Source organism: Sphaeramia orbicularis, chromosome 4 (assembly GCF_902148855.1).
Source record: "Sphaeramia orbicularis chromosome 4, fSphaOr1.1, whole genome shotgun sequence".
Lineage (NCBI taxonomy): Eukaryota > Metazoa > Chordata > Actinopteri > Kurtiformes > Apogonidae > Sphaeramia > Sphaeramia orbicularis.
The window spans coordinates 11,445,606-11,471,791 of NC_043960.1; the positions used below are offsets into that span (position 1 = coordinate 11,445,606).

General features: G+C 36.7%; 1 protein-coding gene across 2 annotated transcripts in view; it reads left to right on the forward strand.

Moving 5' to 3' along the window:
* The window catches only part of syde2 (synapse defective 1, Rho GTPase, homolog 2 (C. elegans)), an 89,297-nt gene that overhangs the window by 53,805 nt on the left and 9,306 nt on the right, over positions 1–26,186 (forward strand). For both annotated transcript variants that reach the window (XM_030131763.1, XM_030131764.1), the window contains exons 5-7: positions 3,755–3,881; positions 21,811–21,992; positions 23,501–23,732. In XM_030131763.1, the coding sequence (XP_029987623.1) occupies positions 3,755–3,881; positions 21,811–21,992; positions 23,501–23,732 (541 nt within the window). The remainder of the gene's footprint in view (positions 1–3,754; positions 3,882–21,810; positions 21,993–23,500; positions 23,733–26,186) is intronic.

Consider the following 26,186-nt stretch of genomic DNA (forward strand, 5'->3'; position numbering starts at 1 on the left):
TGTTAAAATTGCACTTGTTTTTCGTAAGAAATTTCAAGTTGTTTGTGTTATTCAGATTTTTAAGGAAACGTTTTAGATGTAAAAGTAATCATAATATAATTTTACTTTTTTCACTGTTATTACTTTACTGGTCCGGCCCACTTGAGATCAAATTGGGCTGAATGTGGCCCCTGAACTAAAATGAGTTTGACACCCCTGCTCTAGAGGCTTCGGTAAAGGCACATTAATGCTTTATTGCTGAGGGACTCCATTTTTAATGCTGAGCTGTCAGTTTGGTTTTTAGAAGAGCTCAGTGTTTATCCGTTCAGTTGTAGGAATGTGACATTTTTATCACACCACTGAGTGTAGTTTGGTCAAACACATTTACATTTTACTTAGTTCATTTCCTGTGTGACAAGTGCTGAGCAGCCATAGATGGAGTGGACATGATGCAGCGTGCTCCGAAAATGATGGGGTTCATGTTTTACTGCTCTAAAAAAATGCACTGTTAATGAATAGCTGTGTTTACATGTTTAAGTTTGACATGTGGCTGCTGCTGCTTTTGTAAGTAAGGGATCATGTACAGTGAGTTGATCATTCCTGTGGTCATTATTCAAGATCTGTTGGCTTTGAGTCGAGGTGCGTTTTGTAATAATGACTGGCTAGCTGTACATTATCCCACTCATTACTAAAATAATGAATGATTATACAAAAAATACTGGCAGCAGGATGTGCACGCATAATATATTAGTTGATTTCTTATTTTTTATAGAATGCTGGATTAGATTCATGTTTTACTTAACCCTTTCATGCATAGTGGTCACTACAGTGGACAGCTATTCAAAAGTGTTGTTTTCTTGTATATTTATGGATTTTGTTGGTTTATTCCCATATCAGCCAACACAGTGAGCACTTATGCATCATCCCATACACTGTAATTCACACCATTTCTGTAAATTTGCTGTTCTAGATAAACATGTTCTGCAAAAACATGTTTGAGTGTAAAAAGTTTCCAATTGTTATTAGACTGTAATTAACTGCTTTTTTTTTTTTTTTAACGAAAAGGTTGGGTTTTTTTTGGCAAATTATCTCCATGCAGGTATGCTGAAATGTGAGAAAACATCAGATTAGCAGTATTAATGTTTTTATTTCATAGTTTTTATGCAGTATATCAGTAAATACATGTTTCTGTGCTTCTAAAATTAAACGCATGGTGTCCAGCTGAGTGCATATTTTTGTAACGCCATGAAAAATGGGTTCATAAAAAATTCAATCACATTGTTTGTTTGTTTTTTCATGCCTAAAAAGGAATTAAAAAAAACCAAGGAAAAAAAATCTTGATTAAGCTTCTCACAATTAATGCATGAAAGGGTTAAAGGAGATGTGGAACTAATGTTTATGGTGCTGCTTCTACCCAAGTGATGCTTATGTTAAATAATGTCTGAAAATGTGTTTAACCCTATAATGCCAAAGCCCTCTACATCAGGGGTCACCAATCTTGGTCCTCGAGGGCCGGTATCCTGCATGTTTTAGATGTTTCCTTCTTCCAGCACACGTGACGGTCATTATCAGGCTTCTTGCAGAGCTTGATGATAGGCTTAGCATTTGAATCAGGTGTGTTGGAAGAGGGATACATCTAAAACATGCAGGATTCCGGCCCTCGAGAACTAGGATTGGTGACCCCTGCTCTACATGATCAGTGTGTTTTTTTTGTTTTCTTGAAGAATAATAGTATTTTAGCATTGAGACCCAATGTATCAAATATGATAAAAAATTTAAACTCTATTTGAAATTATATTTGAAAAAAAAAATGGGGTTGTTCAGAGGGACCAATAAAGGATCCATTTTCAAAGAATTGGAATTTTCTGTCAATGATTTAATGGTTCAGGCTTTACAGGGTTAAAATGTGTTAAATAATTCAAAGGTACGCTTGTGGTTCAATCACTCTTTGTTCAGTGTTTTTTAAATTGTTATTATTAATATTTAGGTTGGCGTGATGGCCATATGTTAACAAGGATGCCATGATAAATTGACTGAAATTGTCTTATTACTTCAAAAAGTGATGTCCATTGGTAGTCTGTTACACATGAGAATTACATACAGCCCTGCAATGGTATGTTATGCATGAAAAACAGAAGAGTATTCAAGAAAGCTGTTGCAATAAAACAACTTCAAGACTGGAGGCTCTTTTCCATTGGTCACGCATGCCTCAGGTGCTTTATGTAAGGACTGACTGACACACATACACTATTGAATCCATACCCACATGTTCATTTTTAAAGTTAATCTATTCTATTCTATTCTATTCTATTCTATTTTAGTGAAGTAAAATGTATCTGGTGCTACTGTATGTATTAACTCTAGAACTATACTGTTGCCCATAAAATTATAATAATGTTATTTTCAGACACATTTTCATTCTTATTTCTACATATCACTAATCACCTTTGACCTGGTACAATGATTACATTAAAAAAATGACATTGTCATAATCATTTCATGTGAAGAAGTAAAAATATTTCATTCCAACTTTATAGGCAACAGTGTATTTTTGTGCCGACTTGCAAATAATTTTTTCTCTAAGTGATTTATCACCATTTATTAGAAAATTGCCCTCCATATTAAGTACTTTTCAGTGAAGAATGTTGATTGTGTAGATGTTTATAAAGGCTGAGAGTAAATTCAAATGTTATTAAATCAAAAGAGAAAAAAAAAACTAAAGAAAAAGTGTTCTTCAGCAAAATGAATGTAAAAACAAGTGTCTTCAACCACTATCATTTGTTAAACCAGTCTGGTTTTACTGGTAAATCAATGTTACAGAACATAACAGTGTTTCCATGTTCACTACGGAGCCCTTGAATGACCAAATGGGTCATATTTAGTGCAGCCCAAAAACTGAGAAATTGCATTTTATCAGATTTTTTTTTTTTTTTTTTTACAATTTTTATTATTCTCATTATTATTATTATTATTATTTTTTATTTATTTATTTATTTTTTTCTCATTTTTATCTGTACAGTACAGTCTCCTAAGGTTGGGGAGTAGGAAAAGAAACAAAAGAACATAAGAACAAACACTATAAAGAACAGCCTGTGTTGGTGTCAGAATATTTTAAGGCTCCTTAATAGATACATTTGTCCCTGAATATCAACCATTTTCCCCAGTTTTTCATAAAGAGATTTTCTTTTAACTTCAGTTTATATGTAAGATGTTCGATGTCAAGTGTATCATCTATGATTGAAAGCCATTGCACCAGAATTATTTTAATGCATTGATAAGATTAATGGTGCAAAAGTTATTAAACATTTTAGATCAGCAGACACTTTTGGTTGCCGGCAGCTGTTTAGGTCTTTGTGGGTTAATAAAGACATTAAGGGAACAGAATAACAGTTATCAGGTACGTTTGATAAGCTGCATTATCAGTGTTTGTGAAGCTCCTGAGAATGTAAGGTTTCTGAAAAAACTACTGATCTCCAGTATTTTTGGTTGTGTAATAAAAGCAGTTTGTAGCGGCCTATTGTCCAGTCAAAGAATGACTCCTGAGTAGTTTTCAGTATTTGTAGATGCAACAGACTTGAACTTTGTGACGTGTGTTTTCTATAAATCTATTTTGGTTTCTTTCCAGGTCATTGTTTGAGTGCAGGAGTTGAACTTGATCGATAGGGTTGTAAAAATGTCTGCCGCTCTGTCAACTGTTTAACTCCGAAGCCATGGCTGTTTATTTGACCTACTTGTGTCATTGTGTGTGTGTGTGTGTGTGTGTGTGTGTTTTCAGGTGGTGGGTCTTTACCGCCTGTGTGGTTCGGCGGCCGTAAAAAAGGAACTTCGTGAGGCGTTTGAGAGAGACAGTCACGCTGTGGAGCTGTGTGAAAACACCTATCCCGACATCAACGTTATCACAGGTAAACCGATCGATGGTAACACAACACGGGGACACAGTGGCGCACAACAAACACGTTCAGTATAATTAGACACTGGTCACCGCTGTTTCACTCACTGGTGTCCCTCTGATCTCACGATACTGTGAGTGCCTGGCAAACTGCCCTCCTCCCCCTATTTATTTCATGATATTACATAATAACTGAGGACAAAGGAGCAGCTATGCTAAATAGTCCAGTTTTGTTGCAATTAAGGAGAGGAGAAAGTAAACAAAAGAAAGAATAAGCTCAGAAATCCTCTAAAAATAACTAAAAGATATTAGTATTTAGCAAAGAATAGGCTTTCTTAATTATCATTACATAAGTACAGGGAGATTAACTTTCTCAATGCTGTATAAAACAATAAATGCAGCAACAAACTAAACCACAATGAGATAAGATGACAATAAATAGTGGTAATAAATAGTAATGAGTAACAAACTGTTGAAATATTATGCACAGTATGTGGTCATAAACAATAAACAGTGTAAATGTCGGCTGTAGTAAATGTGGCTTTACGGTAAAATATAAACACACTGTGGGTCTGTAATGCAGAATGGATGAAAATGGACGGCTGTGTAATGTGTGGCTTATTATTTTTGGCTCGGTTCCAGTGCTTGTTTTACTCAGAATGAGGCAAAACTTAACAATGAATCGCTGATGAATGAAAAAGACAGGAAAAAAAAAAAAAAGCTGTGGAAGTTGGAAGTGCTGCAAGATGAAGTGAGTAAAAATAAACTTGACTTCAGGCTTTAAAACACAACGGATATTCTGTAATTAATGTATGATTTGGAAACTAAAATGTAAAAATGACACGCAGAGAAGTAATTAATCAGCTTAGCAACCAGTTCTGTCTGCAACGAAACAAACAGGGCATTACTCAAACGGGTTCTGGATTAAGTATTGATCCAGGGCAGTGGTTGAATGAAATGCTGTTTGTCCCAGTAAACGTGCCTGAACTGGTGTTTCCTGTGCAGATAGGTCAGCACATGTGTACCGGTGTGTGTCTGCAGTTTGTAGTAAAAGCATACCTCCAGTCAACATGCCAGTATAGAGCGATGCCTGAGGGAAGAGCCCACACACACACACAAACACACATACAGACCACACTGTACATTCAGGTCATTCTTTCTACGTCAGGTTTTCAGTTCAGACACGTCCCCTTGAACTGTCCCTTCAAGGTCTTGTTGTATTTTATTAAGATTTTTGTTAAGATTTAGGGAGATTTAGGATATATTCTGATTGTAGAAATGGGATATAATGTTCCAAACCATGCTTTCATAAGTGTATTATCACATAAAAATAGTGTTTATTTGTACAGATGGATGGAGTCCACTGTGACTACACTCAGATTTACTGCTCAGATCTGAATTATTTGCTTGGTTGTTCGCATTATTTTTCAAAATGTGGCCAATATAAGACTCCAGTGAGTACAGCCCTGAACTGACTCAGACAATTTATTTATTTTTATTTATTTATTTGTCTCAAACTTTGAAGTAAAAAAGAAAAAAAAAAAAAAAACCTAAAAAAACAATAAAATCAAGAAGTCAATTACATCATTGGTCATTAATCACAGAAAAAGTAACAGAATACAATAAATTTAACCTAAGTGTACACATGAATCAACCTGTAAACACAGTCTGAGAAGCAATTATACACAACAAAAATCATAAAGGCAGTTCCTTTACCAAAAGTTCTGATACATACAGTGAAAATACTTGATTGCTTTGAATGCACAAATGTAAAATATGAATGACTTTTGTATATGTTGTTGCTATTATGTATTTTGATTCATTTTACCGCTACTTTTATAGATAGATACATAGATACATACATACATACATACATACATATATATATGTTGCTACTCTAGCGTAGAGGTGTGATGAACCTCAGACTAGAGTTTCATGAATTCTGGCCTGAATTTTAACAATTGTCAGCGTTAATGTCCATTTGTGTCACATATTATATGTATTATATTTAAGTATGAAAAAGAGTTCATATCTCCTGAAGTTAAAGATCAAAATGGACAAAACAAACAGATGGGCTACATTTTTGTGGCCACTATCTGTGAGCATGGGGGGGTTCAATTGGCTGTGATCTGCAACTTCACTGTTTGATATCACGAAATATCACCCACTTTTCACGCAAAAGCATCCAACCTGAAGGTGACATCATACTTTTTTCAGTTTGTGTGATTTTTCCAGGAGCAAAGCACATTTGACAGGGTAGAGGTACAGCTGCAAAACAGTAAATAGTGTAAGAATAAATATTTAGACTTAAGACAGTTAAGACAAATACATGAATAATACATGTGCCTTAAAAGGTATTACTAAAATAAAATATTTAAGACTGACCATCGTCTAGTAAGGATGAAAGATAGTTAAGGATAATTTACACTGTCTTTCCTCCTGTTTGGCATAGAAATTAAAAATGGCTGCAGTGGGTTACAACACACCTTCTGCCGTCTACAGCTTAAAAAAACAGCTGTGTCATTGGATTGAGTAATGAATCCAGCAGTGCGACAAATCGGGAGTTCAGGGAAGGGGGGGGCAAAGTAGTAGAAAATGACTTGGTCATGATTTTTTTTCTCCCACAAAAAGAGGAAGACCACAGAAACCCCTGGGCATTGTAGGAGCTGCTGTTGGTTTTGTGAAGAGGCCCCGTATAGGCGTCGTCCTATCATGCCTGCTTTGATCCACATGCATTTGCATGGCAGGGCAAAGAACACAGTTAACAGTTGAGCGGGTCAGAAAAAAAGGGCCAGCACCAACGCGGATTGTTGGTTTTTGCTTGCTGCCTAAATTTGCTCTGCCAAGCGAGTTGCTGTTGCAGATGGGCCTGAGTGAGTGGAAGAGGACAGAGAGAAGGGGGAAGGGACGCAGAGGAGAGGTTTATGGTGTGGGCTGCAAAAATGTCCATCTGGGATTTAACCATAGAGTTAAGCTTTCTTGAAACATTTTAGAAAAAAGCTACTGGTTGATTGAATTACTTTGACCTTTATTTGAAACATAATCTTCTCATATTTCAAGAAGTCCCCTCTCATAATGGAAAATAAATGTCCTAATTTGTAAGAATGTGCACTTCTTTAAATTGAAATGCTGCGTATTGGATTAAGTTGCAGTGTAGAGTCAGACTAGACGCTAATAAGAGAACAGCAGACGGATGAACCAAGGGAACTGGCGCGTCACACGGCTAATTTAAAAGCGGAGGTAGTGAAAGGGATTATCCAGAGGTCACAGTTCAATCCAAAGCTTGCAAAACATGCTTGATGCGTGGTCCCTCATTGTTTCACATCACAATCCCTTTGTTTCAAATCGCAATTCACTCAAAAGAGCCGAAAAGGTGTTATTAACATGAGCAACATGCTGTGAAAAATCAAGACAAACAACATTATCTTTAGCTGCTTGCATTTAACAGCGACTCTGTCTGCTGTGGATTTGTCATTCACACTTTCAGGGAGCATATGTGTTTCTGTAAAGCAGTAAGAACATGCTGCTAGTTTGTATCCAGAGGTGAACTAGTGTGTTTCAAAAAACTTGAACCTTATTTTTTACACTTAATTAACACATGAACTCACACAATCAAAGTCTTTCAACATGCAAATTTAAAAGGGTTTGTGTGTTGTGGATATACGGCTCATAAATCCCATTATACAGTAACATCAGCTGGTGATTCACTTCCAGGCTGATGTTGTTTGGTCTTTGTGCTGAAACAAAACTCCTGATGTGATCCAGTGATGAAACCAGTTCAGGTGTCCATCCTCTGAAGATGAAACCAGTGCTTCCAGGTTTTGGGAGAGCTCAGTTTGGTTATCGATCTTGGTTCGTGGTGTGTAATTTGCTTTGCCTGACTCGTCTTTTCCATAGCCTACTTCTCTACTTTGCCCCCCACCCTCGGCAGTACTCCAGTGAAGACATGGAAAGTCATTAACAAGTGCCCCCTTTGTTGCCGAACAAACACAGATGGTATTTGGCTCACGCATGGGGGATTAGCTGAACCCTGTGCAGGCCAGGGAAGCAGGCAACCACTTTACAAAGAGCTCCAGGCCTGCGTGGGTGTCAGAATACTTCTTAAACTGCAGGTCAGGAACTGAAAGGTGTTTGCAGACGTATATCTCATGAGCGTGGCATGAGAGCGTTACTGTTCCTCGTGTCAGATCAATCAGTCTCCTTTTGGGTTTTGGGGGTCTACTAAAAACTACCAGAAACCACAGTGTAAAGTTGTACGGTGCCACCGGACAAGGCAGCGACACATATCTGCTCTGGCCCCCTCTAGTGCTGTGGGGGCGTGCAGGACAGCAGGGAGGGGGCAGGACGGAGAACAAACCCCTGTTTGTTCTCCAGGCGAGGCGTGGATTGCAGCACTGACAAGAGGAGTGACCCTCTGCTTTGTTTGAACAAGAGGTCAAAGGTAGAGCCATGCCCCATTGCATTGTGTGCCTTGTAGTGTTTGGTGGCGCATTTGAAACACTGAAATAGTCTGAGCTGAAAAGAAAAAAAACAAACAAAACAAAACAACATCAACACAGTTTGTAGGTTTAATTGTATGTTTTGCCTTATCACAGGGGTGGGTTTTTTTCTTCTTTGTTAAACTTCTTTTGACTTTACACTGTTAATTAAAGCCTAGAATGTTAGCAACACTACCCCTAGGCTAAGTCAGAGCAAGACCTTGGTTACCATGGCAATAGTCAGTTAAACTAACTAGCAGGACCAACTGGCAACTGTCCGCACTAATGCATATGGTTTGCAAATCGGATACCTTTCGCTAAATTTTGCCGTCTTATCTATGTGTAAATGCTGTTTTAGGTTATAAAAGCAGAGATTCCTAAAGCGCTTTCCAAAGAGAACTTTTTAAAAACTCCGATTTAAATTTATTCATGTGGACAGAAAAAATGTAGAGATGGACACACTAATGCAGATATTTTTCAACATTGATATTTTTCTCTTTGTTTGGGCCTCTTATCCACAAAAGAAGAAGCCACTTTCCAAAGTGATGAGCCAGAGTTTGGTGCAATTACACCCTGTGTTGCAGATGCTATCATTGCACTGTGTAGTGAATCTGCAGCTGAAACATTACGTCCAGGTGTATAAATCAGTGTATTACCTGTAGTAGATCCAGGTCAGCATGGACACCTTTGGGAGATGGACCAGACTGGACCAGACCAGTGTTATGGCCAAATCCACATAATGTAAAGAATACATTTCAACATCCACAACCAACACTTAAGTTTAACCCTTTCATGCATAGTGGTCAGTACAGTGGACAGATATTCTCCAGCTGTTCTCTTGTATATTCATGGGTTTAGTTGTTTTAATTCCATGTCCTCCTGAGATCCAGCAATGCATTTTTGTCCTCTGTAGTGGACTAAAGTTTGACAGTTTTAATTTAAAAAAAAATGCTGTTCATTGCAAAGGACATTCCATTAAAAAATAAATAAATGAAAATAATTTTTAAAATGTATCTGAAAAAACTGTTGCATTGTGCAGTTTCCAATCAAGGTGACTGTTTCATGTAAAAAAGCTAAAAATTTTCACTTTACTGGATCTCAGGAGGATCTCAACCAACACAGTAGACGCTCATGCATCATCTACACTGACATTCAGACCATTAATGTAACTTTGCTGTCCTTGATAAACCTGATCTGCACTAACATTTTTCAACGTTAATCAACTGCTAATTTTCTCAAACAATTTTTTTTTTTTTGCGTATTGTCTCCATGACTAGTATTAGAGTATGATAAAATGTGAAAAAACACCAGATTAGCTGCATTAAAAATGTTTTTATTTCATAGTTTTCACACAGTATATCACTTTATGATGATGAGTTTTAAACATATGTTTCTTAGCTTCAAAAATTAAACGTATGCTGTCCAGCTTAGTGGACATTTTTGTAACTTGAAAAATAGGTTTATAAAAATAATTATATCGCATTGTTTTTTTCATGCCTAAAGAGGAATAAAAACACTCAGGAAAACAATCTTGACTAAGGTTCTCATAATTCATGCATGAAAGGATTAAGGTGAAACAGGAAATAAGTTTGTTCCTGCTTCACCTTAATGACAGATTAAACCCTACAACTATTATCCATGGTGTCCACAGTTTGAAATCCAACAAAAATAATGGTTTCTCTTTGCATTTATGCCAGTTTATAATAATTTTTATATACTTTGCCAAACAAAGGCTGCGTGGACAAAGTTAAGAAGAAAAAATTTAAGAAGAAAATAACAAAAAAATATCTGCTTTAGTGTGGACTGGGCATTAATCAAACCCTAAAAAGCAGCACTACCCTTGAGTCAGAACATAGGACTTTGTTACCATGGTAACAGTCAGGTAAACTATCAGAAACAAATTATTAGTTTAACTATCTGTTCCCAAAAGGATGAAAACTTAGTCATAATTTGTGCTTAAATACAGTTTTTTAAAGACTACAGTAAAAAGACTACTGAAAATATAAAGAGATTTTAGCATTATTCGACTGGCCAGTAAAATATGGGGTAACTTGTTAAAATTCTTCCTAAAATGTTTTCTCCTGGATTGAACAGAGCTTTGAAAGAATGACATGATAAAGTAAAATAACTAATATAACATAGCTGTTATTAACTTGCTTTGTGAAGTTGCATTATATCAAATGTTTCTAACAATGTTCAGATTCAGAAACATGCAACATTTTATTCAGTGTAAATCCTGTTTTATTTATTTTATTTACCTGTCAACCTGTGTCCGATCTGCTTCCAGGTATTTTAATGATTAACCTCCTGAGACCCAGGGAAGTAAAAGTTTTATCTTTTTTTCACTAAATAATTGTCTTGATTGGAAACAATATTTTTTATGAAATGTCCTTTGTAGTGGACATCTTTTTTGTTTGTTTGTTTGTTTGTTTGTTTGTTTTTGAAGTAAAGCTATGCAACTCTTGTCCCCTACAGAAGACAAAACAAAAATGCTTTGCTGGGTCTCAAGAGGTTAACCCATAAAGACCCAAACAGCCACCAACCAAAAGCATCTATTGATCTAAACCGTTAAATACCTGTTGATTCATTAATCATATCAATGTAAATAATTAGTGTAAAATGCAATTTGTCATCTTTTCATGGTCACCAGATATGACCCATTTGGACATTCAGAGGCTCCGTAGTTACCGTGGAAACACTGCCGTTTTCTACAACATTGATTCACCAGTAAAACCCATGGAGTTTGATAAATGACAGTGGATGGAGAGGCTTGGTTTATGTTCAGTTAAGGATATATTTTACTAAAAGTCACATTTTCTGCAGTTTTCTCTGTTTTTGATATAATAACCATCAACTTCAATCTGAGCTTTTATGAACATTTCTATTATCAGTAAATTAAATACAGGAAAATAAATGATTTATACTGATAAACTGCAAAATGCAGAGGATAATATTGTAAGAAATGGGGATAAATCTCTTAAGAAAAGTTAGATATAGAGAAAATTTCATTTGGGAATTGACACCTTGATGGGTTAAACACAAGGATAAAACTGTATTATATTACCTCGTCTATAAACAGGGCAATCATGGTGAAAACAAAACTACGATCCCATGTTGTTTTCACGCCTTTGGTTGTTGTTTTGACGGTACGTTTAATCCACCCAGAGCCCTATGTAACAGCTTTGTGCAGCAGATAATTTGCACATCAATCTCAAGTCTCAGCGTTCATCAGATTTCAGCCTTCGGGGTCAGTCCAAGTCCGTCCCCAGTTGAGAATACGTGAGCGAACACACACTCAGCTTGGGCTTGTTGTCAGCTTTTGGCCGCGAACGAAAGCGAAGCACCTGCCGGGGATGCACACCTGTTCACCCCTGAGCCCGTGACCTTGTGTGGATATGTGTGATCAAGTATGTGTGTGTGTGTGTGTGTGTGTGTGTGCATTGTTGTGTTTATGTTCCGGTGAGTGCTCGTGTGTGTGAGGTTCAGGCACCAACGGAGACACATAAGTAAACACGAGCACTGACTCATAGCGGGCTAATGATTTACCTCTATGGCTGTATTCCTTTTCTCTTCAGACAAACACCAACTCGTGTTCACACGCACGTACTCACGATCTGTGTGTTTCTAAAATTACTGAAGAAGAAAGAGCCTACACTATATGCTGCGTTCGTGTATCCCACGTGATGCATAAGCAGGTTGTTTTGCTACTTAAACCAATGCTTATATGAAACAGACGTGCTGTTGTTGCGTCTACATGATCTGCCTCAAAGCACAGTGAAGGTCAGAGCTTCAGTTTCCATTTTAAGGGAGAAGCTTTTCAAGTGCTACCTCTCATGCAGTCTTTACAAAACGGCTTTGCTTTAACTGAGATAAAGATAATAAACACCACGGTTCAGTTTGCTTCTAGGCAATCTGTTTTTCCGAGATGAAACAAGCAGATTATTATTATCACAGTCTCAGAAAAGATTGACAATGGGAAGCGCGAGGATGTTCACAATGTGTTTTTTTCGTAATCTGTTTTGGAAATCAGCAGGTTTAGTGAATCGTTGCGCGGAGTAAATGTTTGCGCGGCTCTTATCGCATTCTGCTCATACCAGATTTCATATTTGATGAAGATAAATGATAGCAGACGCATTCAAGAATGAGGAAGGAGTAAAAAAAACAAAAAAACAAAAACAAAATAGAAACATGTCGCCACAAATCACCCAGGCTGGTGCACGAGGGTATGCGGGGCGTATTTAATTGCAGGGACGTTTTATGAAGTTTTAAGTGCACGTTTGCCTCCAGCTCTGTCAAAGTCTGACCCTGCTGACTTCAACTGTCATTGTGCAGTACGTCTACCTGAAAAGGGAGGGGGCTGACACTGGGGAAAAAAAAAAAAAAGAAAGGCACAACCCAGACAAGTATACCCGTGTACAAAAGCACGGCATGCTCTCTCAGGAATGCACCATTTTTTCGTGGATTTGTGCATGTGAGTAGGCGTTGGGAGGTGTTGAAATCCAAGGAGGAGCTGTCACAAAATACTTAAACCTGTATTTATTATGTATGTTTTTATACTGAAGACTCCTTTAAAATGTTGTTTTTCTCAGGAAGGACATTCAGCAAAGAATAATCATCAAATAGTGTAGTTCCACATATCATGGTGCAAACAGCTTATGCTAATTCACAACACCTCTCCGCTGAAGGTTAATATTTTTCTCTCTCGCTGTCTTCTGATTAACGCAAGGGAAAAATAAAATGCAAGTCAGAGAGTATTTGTAGAAGTGATGAGTACAATGATTATTATAAAAATGGTAGAAATTCAGCATAAATTAATACATAAGAGAGAATATATTACACTGAGACTGGAAAAAGAACAATACATTTTAAAGCAAAAACATAAACAAATGAGCACGACTAAGTAAGAAAAATACAAGAAGCTAGGACAAAATTGTAAATGTGAACTTTTTTGGCTTTTTTAATTTCATATTTTATATGTATTATATAATGTATCTCAGCAATTTCAAGCATTTAAAATTTGACATATGAACTCCAGAGTTTTTCTGAGGTTTTGATGTTATTTTACCACAAACTGTGCCTTCAGTTTCCCATTTTTTGTTATATACCATTACAATTTTTATGTGTTTGTGGAAAAGTCAGCCATAAGTTGAAGGGGTTTGAGGGTCGTCTTGCAAGGAAAATATTGTGCATAGATGATATGTTATATATAGATGATGATTTTAGATGTTTGTTATTACCGTAAATGCCATATATATGCACAAATTTGAAACTCTAGAGCAGTAAATATATGAACACAGTGCAGAAATAGGGCTTGTGGACTGACTGTGACTATTAGATCTGAGTAAATTAAGTTGTTTTTGAAGTTGACGTTTCTATTTGCGTTAACCTTCAAAGACGTAAACGGCCACCTACTAATTTAAAATGTTTAATAACTTTTGAACAACTACTACTACCAATACATTGAAATAATTCAGGTTAAGTGCAGTATTTCAGCTTTCATCATCATCAGATGTGACCCATTTGGACGTTCAGAGGCTCCATAGTGAACATGGAAACACTGTCATTGTCTGTAACATTGATTCAGCAGTAAAACCCATGTAGTTTGATAAATGACAGTAGTTGTAGGCGTGTTTTTACGTTAAGTTAATGATACATTTTGCTGAAAATGCCACGTTTGCTTCAGTTTTCCCTGTTTTGACATAATAACCTTTGTATTTATGCTGAGCTTTTATGAAAATCCACATGATCACAAAATTAAATATTGGAAAATACCTGCTTTTCACTGAAAAATACAAAATGCAAAGGATAATATGATAATAAATGGAGGTAAATCACTTATGAAAAGTCAGAAGTAAAGAAAAATACATTTAGAAGTCACCACAGTTATAATTCTAGGTGTTTAAGGGTTGAATCGATCCATTGCCTTTATAAATAAAATAAATAAATAAAATGCATTAAAATATCAGAAATCATTTATAGAAGTACAGCAGTATAATGGTTAAATATTTTTGCAGTATTTTGTTTAGGGTTACTCTGTAAACTTTCATTTCCAGTTGATGATTTTCCTGATACGTGTAGAGTTTTTGTTTGTTTTGCATGTCAGTGAGCGGTCTGTGACCCTAATGCTAATCTGAGACTTTGCAGAGTAACGGTGTACTGAATTTAGATCCTTCCTTCACTCACTAATCCTATATTCAAAGGCACTCATGCCGGTCCTGCGACTGAAGAAGATCACTGGAATTGTGAATGTGTCAGCAGCTAAAAGAACTAAAACTTCAGGTTAAATTTAAGACTAATATCTGTCTATTTTTACATGTCTTTTTGGGCCTCAGTGCCAGTTAGAGACTAAACTGGAATGTGTTAAGCTTCAGGCTTCCTTTAAAAGCAGAGTGTGGACTTACTGGGATTAAAAAGCGAGCGTGTTAAGTTGTGCCCTCCGTTCTTCTTACCGGGCCTAAGGGGATGTCACTGGATTTACTGTGGATCGTATTGTAGTTTGCTGTAAATAGCCGGCAAGAGGCAGGAAAAGAAAAACACTTAGGGTGGGCAGCAATGCAGAGAAGAAGTGATAAAGTAAGAGGTTCAATCTGCTACAGCCGAGGAGAATCTCAGAAGCTTAAAGGATTTGCAAATTTGCAGGATTGCCTCTAGATACATAGGCTAGATATAATACATCATATATGTATGTGGTTAACCCATAAAGACCCAAACATCCACCATCTACCAAAATCACCTACTGAAACAGTTTCATTCCTATTGATCCACTAATACATGCAAATAATTGGTGTAAAATACATTTTATCATCTTTTCATGGTCATCAGATATGACCCATTTGGACGTTCAGATGCTCCGTAGTTACCATGGAAACGCCATCATCTACAATATTGATTCACCAGTAAAACCCACGGAATTTGAACAATGACGGTGGATGGAGACACTTGGTTTATGATCTGTTAATGATAGATTTTACTAAAAAAAAATCACTATTTCTTCAGTTTTCTCTGTTTTTGATCAAATAGCCTTTGAATTTACACTGAGCTTTAATTAACATTTACATGATCAGTAAATTAAAAATAGGAAAATACATGATTTGCACTGAAAAAAATAAAACGAAAGAGGTTAATATTACAATAAATGGTGATAAATCACTCAAGGAAGCTTAAATATAGAGAAAAATTAATTTGGGAATTGGCACAAATGTCACACTGGGTCCATATGGGTTAAGATGAAAAAACAAGTTACTAAGAGGAGAAAAATTTAAAGCGTTTGATGTCCTTTGAAGTACTAAGATTATGGTTAACTCGTTTTATTATCCCTGTAAGGGTTAGGGTTAGGGCTAGCATTAGCAATTAGCATTAGAGACCTAGGCAAGGAAAGGCTAATTTATTTGCATAACACAATTCATACACAGGGCAATTCACAGTGCTTTACAAAAATGGAAGCACATTAGTATTGGGAGAAGTATTCAGATCATTTACTAAGTACTAAGGTTAAAGTTAAGTCAATTTACGATCCCTGTAAGGAAATTTAGTCTCTGCATTTTTACCAGGCCTAATACACACAGCGCCTAGCATTAGAATTAGCATTAGCTATTAGCATTAGTGATTAGCATTAGCACTAAGCACATTACAAGCAGTTAGCTGCTATTGAATGCATTCAGAGACCAACTTCAAATTCATTAGTACCTTAGTTAAGAGAACGGACAGGTGTATTCATTTGCATTTACGAACACAGAACCTTGTAGCTGTGAGTTAAAGCACTAACTGCTACTCCACCACAATGCCAAAATAATGTATCCAATCCAGTCCAACTTTATTTATAAAGCACTTCAAAACAACCGCAGTGGGCCAAAGTGCTGTACAGAAGAATAATTAAAACCAAATTTAAAAAAATAAAATACAGAATAGATTACAAGTCATACAACTGTACAAAAAGAAAACAGTGCTGTACAGAAGAATAAACAAAACCAAAATAAAAAAAATAAAATACAGAAAAGATTAAAAGTCATAGAACTGTACAAAAAGAAAACAGTGCTGTACAGAAGAATAAATAAAACCCAAATAAAAGAATAAAATATATGAATAGATTAAAAAAACAACAACATAAAAAGCCATACAATTTAAAAAAAACAAAAAAACAAAAAAAAAACAAGAACAATAAACCACTACCAAATAAAAGCAATAGAATAAAAAAGTAATACCTTCAAACATCTCATATGGTTTCAAAAATGTAATTCAAAAATACTCCATCACTAGCAGAAGTCATGGTGGAAAAATCATACTTGAGTAAAAGAACACACAATTTAATTCAAGTATAGAGATAGAATACTGGCTTCATCCCTTTAATTGATATTTTGCCAAATATACTACATAATTTGATAATTGTTTTACTGTTGAACTATTTTATGTCCCCATTTAGACACAGGGACAGCAGACAACTGTGATTGACAGGAGGGGAACAAAGAAAAAAGTGTTTTGATGCACAAATCTGCTGCTCTAAATGATGGTTTTATTTCTTAGAAAGGAATCTACGCATTAAAAGTGATGAGATAAAATAAAGAGATGCAGAAAATGGAAATATTCAGAGCATGAGTACATCTCAAAAAAGTAAATGTACTCCTAGTTTCTACCATAATTTTTATACTCAAAGTGAATCAAATACAATATTCTCCTGCAGCGTCACATTACACTCAATTCTGCAAGTACACAAAACAACAACAGAGCTGAGAAGTATGTGATAAAGATGTTAACACCGACGTCCAGTAGAAAGTTAGTGATCTCTGACGTCTCAGGGGAGAATAAACACCATAGATGGAGTTGTCATGGTCCAAAGCTCCTAACAGGGCACACAGGAAATCTGTTCCTGGAGCTTCAAATGCACATTTTAGGCAAATGGCCGATAAGACAAGAGGCAGCTGCAGGAGCACGGTTATTTCTCAACACAGCAGTTCTGAATAGATGTGGTTTTGTTTGTAGCAGATAAGCATCAGCTGCAGCCGGAGTGTTTGCAGTGTTTAGTGTTTCCAAATAAAAGCTGAATGTACAGTATGTTGGAGATAATAGACTGTGGACATAGTGTTATAATGCAGTTTAAGTAGAATATGAGTTGTTTGAGTCAGTTTGTTACTTATTTTCAAGTCAAATAAATGCATTTCATATGATATAAGGTATATGACAAACACTGAATATTATATTTTAATGCTTAACAACAATTTTTTGTATGATGGGCCATTAAATGTAAAAAAAAAAAAAAAAAAAAAGTTTACAGAGCAAGGTGAAGGGCCATAATTTCAAGAAACTGAGTCTATAAATATGAGATTTTGAGAGAGACTTATGAGAAGACACGCATAAGATATCCTCTGAGACCATGAAGTCATATATTTGTGGGAAAAAACTCATAAATTACAATTTTTGTATCAAATTGTCTTTGGTTTTTTTTGGTCACTAAATGCTGCTGATGTACAACATCAATTAACTCAGCAATAATTAACAATATTGTAAGACTTTATAAATACTTAATAAATGTTGCAGTAATTTTCCAGAGGATATGTGTGTCCATGGCACAGGCGCAGTTCTCATATTAAATGTAAAGGCTTTAACTTGGTGCATTTTGTAAGTGCAAATAGCTCAACTTTTTGAGCCCTTCCACTTCTCATGATGATGTAGAATTGTATTTTTAGTATTATTTTAGTAGTACTCTACATCATTAAATTTGTATAAAAAAGTCACTATTATTGCCTTTAATCAGAGGTGTGACAGGTCAGACTTAATATGTTTTAATGCTTTATCGGAAACACCAAAACTGTGGCCTTTATTGGTTACTATGTTTTTAATTAGTTTGAATCCAAAATAAAAATATAAAATAGAACCTAAGAAATAATATAATATGATAAAATAATATTGGGAACACCAAAACTGTGGCCTATATTGGTTTATATGTTTTTCATTTGTTTGAATCCAAAATAAAAATATAATATGTAATCTAAGAAATAATATGATATGATAAAATAATATCAGAAACACCAAAACTGTGGCCTATCTTGGTTAATATGTTTTTAATTAGTTTGAGTTCAAAATAAAAATATAATATATAATCTAAGAAATAATATGATATGATAAAATAATATCAGAAACACCAAAACGGTGGCCTATATTGGTTTATATCTTTTTAATTCGTTTGAATTCAAAATAAAAATATAATATATAACCTAAGAAATAATATAATATAATATAATGAAAAAATACCACAGTGTCCCAACAACACAGGCTACAGAACTGGACTTTTTGTCTGGGAACGACAGTATGACAGCAAGAAAATGTGGTACAAATATTCTAAATATAACTTCCATGTAAATGGACATGGATTTTCGGTAAGAGCTTATTAGGTGGGAAAATTAGTGCAAAAATTCAGACGAACCCTTTCTGAGTCTCACAGGGTTCTGGATAAGTGTCTTATAATTCCCTGCTGTACGGATGTCCTTGAACTACTAATACAGTGGAAGGACTTAGACTCAGAACGGGGGGTAAAGTTACAGGAAAAGGCTGATTTTAATCACAGAAGCCAAAAAAATGCGACCTAAGATGAAATGCATAGTTAATAAAGATTTTCTTAAAAATGCATCAGCACATGAAGGTCTGTTTAGTGTTTACTTACACATTTATGAGTTAATCTCAGAGGATGCTTTGATTTTTCTCAGAATACTAGACCTTTGCCCCCATCTCTGTAGATTTTTGCAACTATAAAGATCCTATTTAATACACTATCACACTTGATACTGACTTGAAATTGAAGTAGGTTGATCATTTATAAGGATGTCTATAGGATGCCAGTATAATTTTTTTGTCATTTTAGTGGAATGATTTGATTTAATTTCTTTTTAACTGACATTGAATGTAATATTAGTTTCAGAGATAACAACTCTAAAATAATTTAAAATGTTATCCTTCAGTGTATATTCCTTTGGAGCTGAACCAATATTCCTGATTAGCCCCCAGCCTTCTCTGAAAACTGATCCAGTTTCATGCGGAGGGAAAAGAGAACAGACACTCACCACAAAGCCCTGTCACACTGCCAAGAGGCTTTTTTATTCCCGTATTTATTCTTTCCCCCCCTTTTCCCTTTGATGAATAGACATGCCTGTGATATTTCAGGGGCTTAGTGGAGACAGACAGCATGGGTTTCATGTTTGCTCGTAGCTTTTGTCTGAACTCTGAGAGACTAAAGTCACAGGTGTGAACCCGCCGTCGCAGACACTAGGTCCCCCAACACTTGAGGCCGCCGAGTCACGCCCGACTCCAATCAGACGCCACAGGATCACCCTTGGAAACAACACAACCTCAATTTGCAGCTAAGAGAGTGTGCCATGCGTTTAGAACCCCCTGTAGATTATTGTCGCGAATTTGCCTCAATATCCCACTGTTTTTGTGATGAGGTTCAACACTTTTTGTGAATGTGCATATGTTACCTGGTTACATATGATCCCTGACGTTCATGGATCAATTTCAACACCCTGTTTCTGTAAAGGTGTTTTTAATTTCATGACATTCTACTGATTTTTGGATCATTTTTGTTTCATTTGGATGGCTGATTGGAATAACTGCTCAATAGTGGCATCAGTAACATAACATAACATAACATAACATAACATACCTGAGATTGGAAAATTTGTTTAATTACTATTATGCCAATTATGTGTAATGTCACTAATTGGCATCACAGTCATTGCAGGTGCAATATTTAAATAAACAATCTCCATTTAATTTAGGATCTACATTATAGCAACCCCACAATTTTTTTTTTTTTTATAATTGTAAATACATTAAAGGTCCCATATTATGCTATTTTTCAGTCACGTCATATAGGTCTCAGAAGCCCAAAAACATAGTATTTAAGTTTGTTCGCCCCAAAATCATCCTTTGTTCGGAGTTTCAGTGGTCGAAAAAGTCACTCTCACCAGCCCTCCTCAGAACAGGCTGTTTCTGGGCCTGCTTCCGGGTATGCAAATGAACGCATCTGTCCACGCCCACTCCCCCTCCCCTCTCTGGGAGAGGACGCGGCTTACGCTAGTGATACTACGCATTAATGTTGACTGTTTACTCGTCTACAATACACATGTCTCAGACAGAACGTCTTTCTAAACACTGGCTTTCTTTGCCTTGAGGCGTGATTGAGCCCCGACGGAAGACGGCGGTGTTGTGTCGGGTTCGTGGACCTGACAGGGAAAGACGCCTGCCGCCACTAATGCAGGCAGCTACTAACAAGCTTGATGCTAACTATACTGATGCCAACCACAAAAGGCCCGTGTTCAGAGTAGTTCTGTTGAATGTCTCTTGATATTATCAGCTCTTGCATGTTAATGGGGACGCAAACGTTAGCAGCAGTAACCGAGCTATGTTAGCTGCCATGCTAACGTTAGACGTACACATCAGCAACCACCAGCTTATCCGTAATGTAGGGTTATGCAGTAAAGATACAAAAAAATGATAAGAACTTCCATCTCCCACACTTGTACTTGGGTCACGAAGCGTTGGTACTGCGTTCTTCTTGATTCGGAGTCTTTGTGCTAAGCCGGAGCTGTATGGGCCCATGTTAAAAAAAACACTCGTCCGTGAAATGCCGGGCACACACATACAAGCGTTTGGGAATGTTGTTTGGTACATGACCATCAAAGATAGAATCCAGCCACTTTTTTCGGAGAGGCTCGGAAGTGGGGAGCAAAAATAAACTTTTGTGTTGGTGTGTGCAGCCAACAACACCACAACTTGCGTGTCTCACCTTCGCCATGTTTGTTGTCCAAGAGGTACTTTGCCAGGGTGGGGGCACAGTCAGGGGAGGAGTTAAATCCGCTTATGTCGTCATAAGCGGACCCAACTCAAACTCGGCCGTTTGAGCAGGCATTTTCACAAAATGTGGTGTAGCAAGGCAGGGAGGAAACAGACAGTTTTCAAATTCGAACCTCATAATGAGGCTACTGCAACACACACTACTATAAGAAAACTTTCACAAAGTGAGATCTGCATAATATGGGACTTTTAAGGCAGTAAGGGGTTAACCTGTAAAGCCCTGAGTCATTTGTTTCCAGTGGGAATCATTTCAACGTAACACGAAACAATGCATTAGCTGATAACAGAAGGGTTTGGGTTAGAGTTCGGTAACACAAACTTCATGATCATCGCTTCATGATGCAACCTTTATTTACCTCTTCTCCACTTAATTTAGGATGTGCATCACAGCAACAACACAAATATATTTTTTCTAGAATTTTAAATAAATTTAGGCAGTAAGGAGATAACAGAAAGAAAATGAAGCCTTTTTATTTTTAATAGCAGCAGTTTGAGAAGAGAACAGCTTTCTAAATTCGATAAAAAATTCCAGAATTCAGATGTCAGCTCTTCTTCTTCTTCTTCTTCAAAACCTTTTTGCTGTGTTCATGCTCAACCTTTTTTCTTGTTCTCTCTCTTCAGGGGTGCTTAAGGACTACCTACGAGAGCTGCCCTACCCTCTGATCAACAAGCAGCTGTACGAGGCGGTCCTGGAGTCCATGGCACTGAGGCCTTTGCGGATGGGGGCCACGGGCTGCGAGAACGACCAGGCTGACTCTGAACACACCGTCAGCCTGTTGGACAACCTGCCAGACGTGGAGAGGGTGAGAGAGACGCTCTGTCCATTTCCCACTGAGATCACGCTGCTTGAATATTGTAACAAAAGTGACTGTGAGAGGGATCATTGTGGCCCAGATGATGACGGGCCGTGATGGTAATGCTATCAATAACGACTGTTATTGCCTCTATTACAGCAGACACATTAGGTCATGTTAGTGGTGGCACAAACTCACACCACTGTAATTTTCTCCACAAGTTTTCACTGTTGCTATTTTCAATGACACAAAAAGAAAACAACTGTTACTTATGTTCATCTCTTTGTTAGACAGATGTTTGTTTGGTTTATGTGAAAGTAGATACAAAGTGAGAGTTGGAGTTAGTGTTTGCATCCTTCTTCTCTCATTATAGTCTCATTTATTCTAATGCAGGTTCATTATTAGCTTAAGACGTGTTTACCCTCCTCATAATAGCACACAAGATCTCTAACATCATATGTTGCACTTTATTTAAGTTCAGTTACATTAAATCTCTCTTTATATCAAACTTTACTGCGTCCCCATCAATATAAAGGGGAAATTCTCCATTTAGTAGCTTTTTTATGCTATATAAAAAACAGTATAACCATAATTTTTTATACAGTGATATACCTTGAAATAGTAGACCATTGAAACCTTACTGCATATTGTTTAGACAGACAGACAGACAGACAGACAGACAGACAGACAGATAGATAGATAGATAGATACTTTATTCATCCCAGAGAGAAATTTACAGGTTCCAGCATTATCCACAAACTTTAAATAAAAACTTAAAGCACAATAGTAAAAAAAAAAAAAACAAAACACTTTAAACACAAGAAAAGCACTTGGAGTGTGCAGACCTCCACCAAGGCAGATCAGTGGGCCCCCGTGCCCCCCCCCCCCATCACCACCAAAATGTAATAATTTCTTCCCTGTGCTAGTATCAACATTTCCTAAAAATTTCATGAAAATCCATTTATAACTTTTTGAGTTATCTTGCTAACAAACAAACAAACATGCACGCACACAAAGCAAAGCGATCACAATACCTCCTGGTGGAGGTAACAATAGTAAAAACACTTTTAAACACAATAGTAAAAACACAAAGAGTCAGTGCAAAGGAGACTGTTGCGTTAAGAGTCTGTGCAAAGGATATAGTGCAATGTAAACAGTGTGCATCATGAACAGTGTGTGTGTTTATGTGTGTGTTTGCAATGTGTTCTGCAACAAAATCACAACAGATGATCTGAGAAAAACTTAATTTCTACTTAGTATTATCCACATTTATTTTCTTCTCAGTTATGCATTGTGATACACAACATCTTATGCCATGTTATTACCTTTGTCTTTGCGACAAGTAAAATATCTGTCTTTATTTCTTCAAGTATTAAAGCTTGTTTTCCTACAGCTCGTCTGTTTAAATAGATTTTTGCAGCGTTGCCTTTTTCTTTCCAGTGACATCCCTCCAACTACTAATCATAATAATAACACACTTATTGTCTGTGCTCACTGTGTGTTTACGTGTCCATCAGATGACGTTGCGGAAACTTCTTGACCACCTAAAACTAGTGGCGTCCTACCAGGAAGTGAACAAGATGACGTGTCAGAACCTGGCGGTGTGTTTCGGGCCGGTGCTGCTCAGCCAGCGTCAGGAGGCGTCCTGCCACACCAACCGAGTCTTCATCGACTCCGAGGAACTCGCCAGTGCTCTGCACTTCAAGAAGCACATCGAAGTCCTGCACTACCTGCTGCAGCTCTGGCCAGGTGAGTGAATGTTCAGTGGATCTTTAATGAATACATTTGGGTATTTCTAGACAGGATACTGCTGTTTTAAATATAAAATTTGGCCGGAAACGCCTTCTTTACTTTTTCAGGCAGGTTGTTTAGACGCCTGTACGAACGAGCCTTATGCCCGAGGCCTTGTATCAGTACCAACTCTGTGGTTCAGCTCCACAAAGGGCTGTTCTGCTGGTCTGCTTTGATCCGTGAGGTTATCCACTACTGGCACAAGCACAGCTGATAGCTTTTGGTCCACCATCTGTTGGCTCCCCAGAGATGAAACTCTCCACAGAGTGCTTCATCATGGCAGTCAGAGCCAAGCCAGTAAGCCCCAGTGCAAACCAAACTTTCGAGGCGTGGCCCCCGTGTCTTAAGATAAATCAGCAGTACCAGTTTCACTCAACACAGGTCATTTGTCTGTCTGTCCAGCTGCTCTCTACCAGCTGCAGCTGTCTGCTCAGTGTGAGATATGAAGGAGTTATTAAAGAGGGAGCGGAGAATTAAGAAAAAGAGCCACAGGATGTGAAAAATTAGCTTTGGTCACAGAAGTTAATTAGTTTTTTTTTTTTTTTTTTTTTTTTTTTACCTCAGGCATTTTGCTTTTAAAATTTGTGGTTGGGCCATCACTAATCCATTTTTTAACCTTTTAATTAGTGAAGTAGTGTTGTGAAGTTTCAGATACAGTCAAAAATTGGACAAAAACATCGAATGAAACCTTTTATAATTGCTGTGTGCATTGTTTTGACACAGACAAGATAGGATACCATTGTCAGTGCATTGACGTAATGGCTGTTCTTATCTTTTCTGTGGGATATTAACAACTATAAATGGTGACCTAATAAAAAAAATAAAAACAGAGGCTTAATTTGAGGGTTAATATGTACGATTTGTGCACACTGTGCTTACATGAAGTTTGTGCCGGAGTGTACTTTGTGTTGTGATCCATCTATTTGTTGATGTTAGCTGTTTTGCTTCCTTAGTTGCTTCGTTGTAACACACTGTAAACCGACCTGATGTAGTGGATTTAATTTTTTTTTTTTTTCCTGAGTTCTTTACCACCTCATTTCACTGGGTAGTGCAGTGGCATATTGGCTAGCATTTCTACCTCACGACAAGAAGGTTCTGGGCTAGATTCTCAGTCGGACTGGAGCCTTTCTTAAAAGAAAAACACACAAACAGGTACATACAGTTTAATTCTCTTGTCAATGCCCCTGACCACGGTGCTGATGTACATCTGGAGTTGGTCCTTGAGCGCTGTCAATAGCAGCTGTGTTACTGCTAACTGTTAATGCTAAGTACTGTGTGTGTAGTAGGATGAGTAAAATGCAGAGACTGAACTTTTTGCAGACAATGAATTGAGTTAACCTTTAACTCTTTCAGCAGCAACTGTGTACAAAACAAGCCACTGTTAGCTTAGAAATGCAGTCAACCAGCACCACAACACAGACTCCAAGCTCGAACATCATGCAAGCACACAAACATGTTCATATGTTACATAGTGCAAGGTTAAGACCACACTATTAACCCTTGTATGGTGTTTGGGTCTGTGGGACCCATTTTCATTTTTTATTAAAAGAAAAATGATGAGGAATTGTTTTTTAATGAACTATTTCCTCTCATATCTTGTCCTGTTCCTGTTTATAAGTAGAGTTCTCTGTTTTTAATCGTCTTTGTCACTTTTACTTTTTGGTATTTCTGATGTGTTCGTTGGATGTTTCAAATATCTTGTTCTGTCTTGGCTATATTGTAAATGAGGTTGCGTCCTCAATGTATCTCCGAGTTTAAATAATATAAAGGTCATGATGATTACACTGGGTTGCAAAAAAATGTTTTTTGCAAGTTGTCTAGGTTTTTTCAACTGAATTAGGACCATTTTGCACCACTAAATCCAAAAATGACATTTGTTTTTCTCAATCAGGTCAGGGTTTTTTGCTAATTTGATTTTGAAAAATTCGATCCTCTCACAAAATTGATTACATTTTTGTGACTTTATCAGTTGATTTTTTATATAGTTCTCACCCAAAATAGGTTTTAAGAGAAAAAAAATCATTTTCCAACAGGATTCCTGTTAGGTACAATGGTGTATTCACCGGAGATGTAGCAGAATACGTCAGGCTTATTTTTGCAAGATCTTCTAGTCGAAGTCATGTCATTCACCTGTAATATTAAAAAAACCCTTAATCATAAATTGGCAAAAGTAAAATCTTCAGAACTTGTTTATTGCAAGAAATATGAAATAATTTTGTATCATATGATGTGAAAATGCCCATAAATGTAAGCAAAAATGTTAAAAAGAAAACAATATGTAGCATAGTTCAGAAAGTTGACCTGATTGAGCAAAATTAATGGGATTTTTGGATTCAGCACACCAAAATTATCCTAAATCAGCTCAAAAGACTTAAACAATAAATTTGTTGTTGACCAGTGTTATATTACATT